Below are 8,496 nucleotides of genomic sequence, written 5' to 3' on the forward strand. Positions count from 1 at the left end.
ACGAAACGTTCTACATCTGATTTCTTTTTCCTAAACTCTAATATTCCCATGATTTACATGAGTTGTCGATCAGTGGTCTAATTTTGTGATGACACACTGAGGCGCTTACTTCACCAACACAAAGACCTGTCGGGCAGGAAGTTATGATGACGCCACCGTCCTAGGTAAACATCCCTGGCACCCTGATTCCGCTTCGGACAGTCTTTATTCTTAGTCATTTCGTCAGAATGTTGGCCACAACCCCTAGCACTCCTCCACGTGCCTGTGAGCCTGCCTGAGCGTCTCTAGCCCTAAGAAGAACAGGTGCGGGGCCCGCACGATCCCCGGAGGCCCGCAGGTGAGGCACCGCTCGGGACTCGGACGGCTGTTCCCAAGTAGGCGGGACTCGCCGGGACCCTGCGTTCCAGCCGCCTATTGAGAGAGCACCCGGTGGCCCAGCGGATGAAACCGGCGGCGGTGTGGACAGCCCGGAGAGGCGTGGCTGGACGGCGGGGGCGGGGCTGGAGAGCGGCCTGGTTGGGCAGGGCCGGCGGGAGGAGGCGGGGCCAGCGAGCGGGGGTGGGGCCGAAGAGATGGGGCGGGGCCGGTGGGCGGGGGCGGGACCTGGTAGAGGGGGTGGGGCGGGCGAGCTGACTGGCGGGGCAGGTCCGGAGGCCGGAGGCGGGTCCGGCTTTGGTGAGGCTAGCAACCTGGCTGGGCGGGGGCGTGGAAGAGCTGGCGGGCGGAGGTGCGTCAGGGGAGCGGAAGCCGGAACGGCGGGGCGAGGGCGGGGCGGACTCTGCCTTGCTGCAGTCGTCCGCGCGTCCGCTCGCTGCGGCACAGCGCCACGACCATGTACTGGCGACGCGCGGCCCTGGCGGGGACGTGGTTCGTCCGGGGCGGGAGCAGCTCGGCCGGCCGGCTCGGCGGTACAGCGGGAGCTTCGGCATCTGGGTAGGGGGCCCAATGGGCAGGACAGGCTGTGGCGCGAAGGCCTTGCGGGGATCTGGACGGTGGGTGGGGGCGCCTCTTCTCCGCGCGGGTGGGTCCTGGGTCACCTCGAGGGCCCTCTGAGGGCGGGAGGCAGGAAGGATGGGGAAGGAGTGGTGCCCTAAGCGCTCGTGTAGACTTAAGGCTCATGTGACTTTTAGGTCACAGATATCTGAGTTCTGTTCGCTTGGAATTCCCCTCCCCCTCGGTTGCCAGATAAAATAAAAGATGCCCTAATAGATTGGGATTTCAGATAAACAGCGAATAATGGTTTGGTCTGAGTGTATCCCAAATATTGCATGGGACATACTTAGGCTAATTCACTGTCTGAAATTCTAATTTAGCAGAGCGGTCTGCATTTTCATTTGCTAAACCTGGCAACAGTACGGCAGGAAGTGGAAGTGGCGCTTTCTACTAAATGGCCAACCCTTTGAGGATACGGTGGTATCTTATTCTTGTTGACGTCGCCTGTGGCCAGAGCGGGGATGGTGCTTTTCCAGCGCTTCCCGGCCTGGAATACCCGCTGTTCCAGGCCTGCGGTGGGAGACCCACTGCCTAGGCTGATTCCCTTTCCGCCGAGCGGCCGGTCCGGGCTGTCCTGCCAGCTCGCATATCTGTCCGTTCATCTCCCTGTCTGGGAGTCTCTTCTTTCCTGCTTAGTCTGATAATTCCCACCAGTTTTGCAAGACTGCAGGAACTCTAAAGTAATTTTCTGCTAAACTAGAGAACCCCCTCCAAAAGGTGCCAGTCCCTAGAGTAACTATTTGACAGGCCCTTGAGGCTCCTTTGTGTTTCTCCAGTGATGTGTCTCCCTGGGGCATTACATAGTAGGTGCTCCATAAATGTGGCCTGGCCAGTGGGGACTTATCAGTATAGAAGTGAAACGTTTATTGTACATTTACTTCTGTTTGATGTCCCTTTCTTTAACAGGCGGCAACCTTTTTCCAAGCTCAACTAGAATTGGAGAAAAGTGCCTTCCAGAAACTTTCTCTTTAATTTGGAAGACCCTGATATTTCAAAATGCACTTCCCACCTCCTCTCAGTTACCAAGAAAACATTCTCTTACCAAATTGTACTGGAACTCCTGCTTCTGTAGTATAAGCAGAGTGGTTGCAAATCTCAGAGGGTTTGGAGATGATAATTAAATGCTGGACTGAGATGAAAAGGATTTGTTTTCTTAGTTGATAAAACAAACAGACTGCTGACTTATTCCATCAGAGCTCCTACTTAGATCCAGCCCCTGAAGCTCCTTTTTCTTTTCTGGTTTAGATCCTAGGTACTCAGCTGACTCTTTTCTTAAAGCTGCACCCTCCACTCTCCTCCTTTCTTATTACTAGGTGTGCAGTTGTGGCTCTGTAGAACACATGTTCCTGATCCAAGGATTGTAAAAAGCTATTTAAAGTGGGTTTTTAAAACAATACTAAAGAATAGAATAAATTTTGATTGGTATCTTTGAAAAAAATGAAACTAAACATAAAAAGTGGCCGATTTTTATATTTAACAGCATTTGAATTTTAAGAGCACTCACAATGAATGAATGAAATGTTGATTTGGAGGGAGAGATTTTTTTCTATCAAAACTTGAGTTTTGCAGCATAATCATAAAGAATATTTTTTGAAAGAGTTGAAGGTTCAATTCTTTATCGTACTCTTTTAATCCTTAGCAATTTCCTTTTGAAAACTTTATTATTTCATAATCCTTTTGCTAGATTTATAATTTCACTCTGCAGTTACTTTGCATCATGGTATTTGGTATCGTTCCAACCATCAGTAGGCTCTGGCTGATCAAGAAAGATGTAGTGGATGGGGAACGTTCTAGGGATTTGATGATACTAAACTGGTCAATATTTTCATCCATGTTTTCCCATTGCACTGAATGAATGCCTTTTCAAGGCTCCAGCAGCTCCCAACAGCTCAGTTTAGGGTAATAAATACTGAAATAATGAGTGTCTTCGTAGTCAGGAAATAAAAGTAATAATGTCAGACATTTACTCTGGTCAAGGCACTGTTCTGCTTTCTGAACATCAGTTCCTTTAATTTTCACAAAACACTGAGGTGGAAGTGATTATTGTTCCCATTTTACAGATTGGAAAATTGGAGCTATGCATTGTTGTGGTTGAGATACCTTAGTTTCCTTAAAATCTTTGAATATTTCTTTGTTTCCCAGCATGTTCATGGAGTTTTGGCATATTTTAATAAGAAAATGGAAGCTATGTTTTTTAACTAACAGTCAGGTCATAGGGCCAATCATGAGGATAATCTGATTGAAACTTGGTTTAGAAGTAAGAGTGTGCCAGGTTCTAAGCACGGTAAATGTGGTTTAACAAATAATCACGCTCATTGGGAGGCTGGCTGGTTAGAGAAGCACAAGCCCTTTTGATATCAGTAAACACACTTCACAAACTGATGGTTTGTACTGATAATAAATGCAAATTTTTTCTCTTTCATAACTTTGGATATATATTTGCATATCGAGTTTTCTTCAAATGGATCTCATCTGAAATACTATTATTAATGTTTAATAAACCACCCTGCCTTTTAAAATTCCTTTTAGGATGGGGAACAGCGCATCATCTTCTTTGGGAGATGCGGCAATGGCTCCCGTGACTCAGATCCAAGTGAGTGATGTGGGACATGTAGCTATAAGCTTCTCTGGGAAAACATCATCTTCTTACGTATTTAATATGCTTAATCAGCATCCACACTTGACATAGTCCAGCAACTGAATTACTAAATTGATTATATACTTAAAAATCTGTTCTCAAAATAATGCACGTGACCAAGAAGTTCTAGATCATTTTGTGAGTCAGAATTTATGAGATTTATTCTTTTTTTTTAATTGAAGTATAGTCAGTTTACAATGTGTCAATTTCTGGTGTACAGCATCATGTTTCAGTCATGCATATATATACATATATTTGTTTTCATATTCTTTTTCATTATAGGTTACTACAAGATATTGAATATAGTTCCCTGTGCTGTACAGAAAGAAACTTGTGTATCTATTTATATAGCAGTTAGTATCTGCAAATCGCGGATATCCCTTTCCACCTCCTGAGATTTATTCCTTTTTTTTTTTTTTTTTTTTTGAGTTATAGTCCGTTTACAATGTTGTGTCAACCGAGATTTAGTCTTAACGGCGTCTTCACTCCCTCTTCGTTGGGTCTGTGAGGTTGGCTGCCTTTTCCATCACACCCACCTCAAGTCTACTGTGGATGCCGGTCTCCATGAATGACCTTCTCAGTGTGCTGTGTGTGTTCTGTTGTCTTCCTCCTGCTTTCACTGCAAAGCCCAGTTACTTCTGCCTCAGAAAATTCCTCTCGTTTGTAGGTTTTTCTTCCCTCGCAGCCTACAGGACGTACTTCTCTGTTGCCCACCACCAAACACCACCACCCACATACCACTCCTGCCTTTGGCTGCAGAAGTGTTCCCTCGCAGCCATGGGATGTGAGAGTGCTGCTGGGCACTAGAGGGTATTGCCTCTTTTAAAATTAGAGCACAAAACTATGAAACACGCAGCAAGGATGGGGTTGGTAAAAAGTGAAAAGGGAGGTTCGAGAAATTTGGACACGGTCATCTTGAGTTTCAGCTCACTTTGGAACCTCTTCATCGGTGTTTGTACTGCGTACCTACCACAGGGTGCTCATCTCTCTCTAAAATAGGGTCTCGGGGTGTCTGTCACTTGGGGCAACACAGTGAGGAGAGAGCCCCGGCCTTGGTGTCGGGACAGGTTGGATGGAATCCCGGTATTGTGTACTTCTTAACCTCAGTTTTCTCCCCTGTAAAATAGATTCATTAGTACATCACAGGTGTGTCTGGCTCTCCCTGAGAGAGAATTCTGTGCTAATTATTAATGAGTGAGCAGAAGAGAAAGCGTAACAAATAGACCAACTTACAGACAGCTGCCACTGCCTTAGCGCCCTTTTCATACTCAAGAGCAGGTATAACTTTATCTAGGTGCTCGACTTGCTGATTTTTGAATCAGTCACTTTGCCTGGGTGGTCAGCTTACTGATTTTTGGCCTTCATCTTGAAGGTGCTGCTTATGACCCACATAAGACAACCGAGGCAGGTACCCGGTTGCCAGACCTATCCATTCAGAATCTCTTGAAGAACCTGGACTTTGATATATTTAGGAACACAGGACAAAACAAGTTTCACAGGTGACATAGATGCATAACCAAGCCTCATCGTCTTTGTGATAAAGGCCTGGAGGGTTGTTTCCAAACCAGGCTGATGTCATTAGAATCATCCGGGAAGGTTTTTCAAAACTAGTTTCTGACCTCTGCCTCAAACCTGCTGAACCAGCATTTCTGGAAGTAGCTTTTCCAGGAACAGACTATAATAATACCTTAGCAAAACAGTAATGACATTTTTTTTTTGCTATAAAAATACTCGGAAAGGAATGGAAGTAGAGGGGTAGGCTGTTACTTATACCTGGATCAGTGAAGGCCTTACATTTTAAAAAGAAACCATTCATCAGTTCTCGCCCCTGAAAGTTAAGGAAGTCATTTTGTAATGTATAAAAATAGCAGATCACTGTGCTGTATGCCTACTAATATAATAGTGTAAGTCAGTTATATTCAATTTTTTTTTAAAAAAAGCAAAGGTTAAGGTGGTAAAAAAAAATAATAAATTAAGAAAGGAAGAAAGTTAAGAAAGGTAAGGAGTTAACTCCTAAACACCCTACTGAATGTTCGAGAAGCAGTATAACAGAGATCAAATACCTGGGCTGTAGGATCCGACTTGCCTGGGTTCAAGTCCCAGCTCTCCCACTTACCAGCTGGAGACCATGAGTTATTTTCACTCCTCTGTGCCTCACTTTCCTCATCTGTAAGAAGGAGCTGATGAAAGGACCTATGTCAGGACCGGGGTGAGGTTTCAGTGAGCTAGTGGTGGTGACGTGGAGAGTTGTGTCTACACACAGAAGTGCTGGCCGTGTGTGAACTGGCTGTGATTACTGGTGTCCTTACTCAGTGCCAGCACTTTCCATCTATGCCATCCTTTTTTCCTAACCATGTTCCTTTGAAATAAATAATACTGTCCTCCATCCATGGAGGAGAGAAAATAGACAATGGAGACTGGGTTGGAGCCCTGAATTGTGAGACTCCAAAATACGTACCCTCTCAACTGTATTGTGATTTCTTTCCAAAAGGTAATGCCTAAAGTTAAAATGATTTTTGTTGTTGTTGTTTTTCTGGTTTGTTTTACTTCAGGAAACCATTTCTGATAACTGTGTGGTGATTTTCTCGAAAACATCGTGTTCTTACTGTACCATGGCAAAGAAACTTTTCCATGACATGAATGTTCACTACAAAGTGGTGGAGCTGGACATGCTTGAATACGGAAGCCAGTTTCAGGATGCTCTGTACAGAATGACCGGGGAAAGAACGGTGAGTGATGGGCTGTGGTAAGCGGGGTCTCTCAGGCCTGTGCCCTCGTGTTAGGAGTGAGCCAGATGTGCTCTGAGAATCTAGATCCAGGAATAGGTTCATTTCATAGACTAGGGAACAGCAGTGTCCACTCGGTTTATATTTACCCTTGCCGTGTGTGTGTGTGTGTGTGTGTGTGTGTGTGTGTATGTGGTGGGTGGGGTCATGGTGTTGTCACAGTGAGTAGTGGTTGTCTATGAATCTTTGAACTTTAAGGTCTTCCTGGAACTTTCTTGAGATGACAGTATCCTTCCTCCCTTGAACAGTGCAGACCAGAGGTTAGCCTTTGTTTTCTGTGTTAACAGGCACGGTTTCGTGCTCCACGTTTTTAGATTCTTGAAACGTGTAGATTTTCCCATAATATACATTATCGGGAAAATAGACAACGTTGCCATTTCCCTCGTTTGTCTGTGCGTGGGAGGAGTTTACAGTGTCCTCGCCCCCTTTAGTAAACAGCAGTAAGAAACAACCACTATTAATAACTGGCGATTGCTGTATTTTACCTTTCATATGCCGCAGAGGTTTGGAGGAAGGGCTTGAGAGTCACATTGTCCTGGATTTACATCCCAGCTCTGTCATTTACTCTGTGACCTCACGCAAGTTCCTGTGCCTCGTTTTCCCACAAAATAAGGCTGAAAATTGTATTTACCTTAAGGGTTGTAAAGTTTAAATAGGTAATTAGTCAAAGATCTTAGTGTGGCACTTGGCCCATAAAAGTACCCACAGTGTAAGCTGCTGTTAGTATCCTGTGAGTGGTGTTTAACTTCTGTCACTCGGGTGACGTCTAATCTTTTGTTTATCCGACAGGTGCCAAGAATATTTGTCAATGGAACTTTTATTGGAGGGGCAACTGACACCCACAGGCTTCACAAAGAAGGAAAATTGCTTCCGCTAGTTCACCAGTGTTATTTAAAAAAAAAGAAGAGGGAAGAATTTTAGTGATGGAGGTGCCCCTAACTTTGCTTGTGAACTCTCAGCTATTTAAAGTGATAACGCCTTTTAAATACTCGAGGGTGTTTCACGTATACGGATTATCTTCATGAACAAGCGGGAAAAATAACAAACAATAAATCATTGTGGAAATTTCATCTTCCTGCTTGCCACTTCTTCAGCAAAAAGGGATGGCATTTAAAACTGAAAGAGTGGAGCTGTATCAAAAGATCGGGAAATTTGAAACTTTATGCTGTACACCAGAAATGGACACATTGTAAACTGACTATATACAATTAAAAAAAAAAAAAGATCAGGAAAGGATGTATTTTATTAGGAATGTCTGTATGAATTTTTCAGTCAAGAGCTAGAAGGTAAGCATTTGGGATTCTTTATTCTGTGTAGTATTTAGAAGGTGTTAACGCCTTGCCTCTTAAGAGCTTTTAGTGGTGAGCTCTGGTGTGTGAGTTCTCTTTGAAGTGTAAGGCTCTGATACAGTTGTGAACTTGGTGGGGATATCCTTGTACTATATTGTGATGAGCCGTCACACTTGTGCCTCTAGAGTAAGAGAAGTAAATTAAATTTGTGGGCTGGAGTGAAATTGGTTTCAGAGAAATCAGATTATTCATTTAATGATTTAGTAGAGAACAAAACTGTACCTCTGGGCGAAAATTAAAAGGAGGAAGATTTCAGCATTGTGAGGATGAACTTCTGAAACAGTCCAGAACCATGCTTGAGTGTGACGTGGAGAGTTCTGCTTTTCCTATCAACAAGAATTTAAGTGCCTAAGGAGCTTTTTTCTGGCTGAGTCCACAGAGTCACATGGGGCAGATGCTGGGAAGTGAAAACTCTTACTTGGAGGTGGGAGGAAAATGGATTTTAAGAGAAGTGGCGTGCTTCTGCTTTCTGGTCAAGATGGACCAGGGAATCTGGGGTAGACCTGCGGAAGACAGCTGGTGGCTTATTTTTTTGCCATTTGCCATCAATTATGTTTCCTAAATATTCTATTAAATTGTCATTAGACCTTGATAAAGCAAGAATTTGGACTATTTCATTCTGATGAGATAATTTAAACACTGAAATGGAACAGAGCTGGTATCATTCCTTTAGGCCTTTAATTTGCATCATGTCATGAGAAATTCTTACGTATTTGCTATGTTGTAAACT

The 8,496-nt window shown here is 44.2% G+C and overlaps 1 protein-coding gene across 3 annotated transcripts; it reads left to right on the plus strand.

Annotated features, from left to right (window-relative positions):
* Window positions 1-216: 216 nt before the first annotated feature.
* GLRX2 (glutaredoxin 2) lies at window positions 217-7,487 on the plus strand. Of its 3 annotated transcripts, none has more exons than XM_074351605.1 (4): window positions 217-337; window positions 3,523-3,586; window positions 6,184-6,360; window positions 7,207-7,487. In XM_074351605.1, exons 2-4 carry the CDS (start codon window positions 3,524-3,526, stop codon window positions 7,336-7,338), a joined length of 372 nt encoding a protein of 123 aa, XP_074207706.1. In that variant the 5' UTR covers window positions 217-337; window position 3,523; the 3' UTR covers window positions 7,339-7,487. The 3 variants fall into 3 exon arrangements, with proteins under 3 accessions (XP_074207706.1, XP_010972338.1, XP_074207705.1); XM_010974036.3 differs by lacking the exon at window positions 217-337 and adding an exon at window positions 741-933; XM_074351604.1 differs by lacking the exon at window positions 217-337 and adding an exon at window positions 972-992.
* The last annotated feature ends 1,009 nt before the right edge of the window (window positions 7,488-8,496 follow it).

This window comes from Camelus bactrianus, chromosome 23 (assembly GCF_048773025.1).
Source record: "Camelus bactrianus isolate YW-2024 breed Bactrian camel chromosome 23, ASM4877302v1, whole genome shotgun sequence".
Taxonomy (NCBI): domain Eukaryota; kingdom Metazoa; phylum Chordata; class Mammalia; order Artiodactyla; family Camelidae; genus Camelus; species Camelus bactrianus.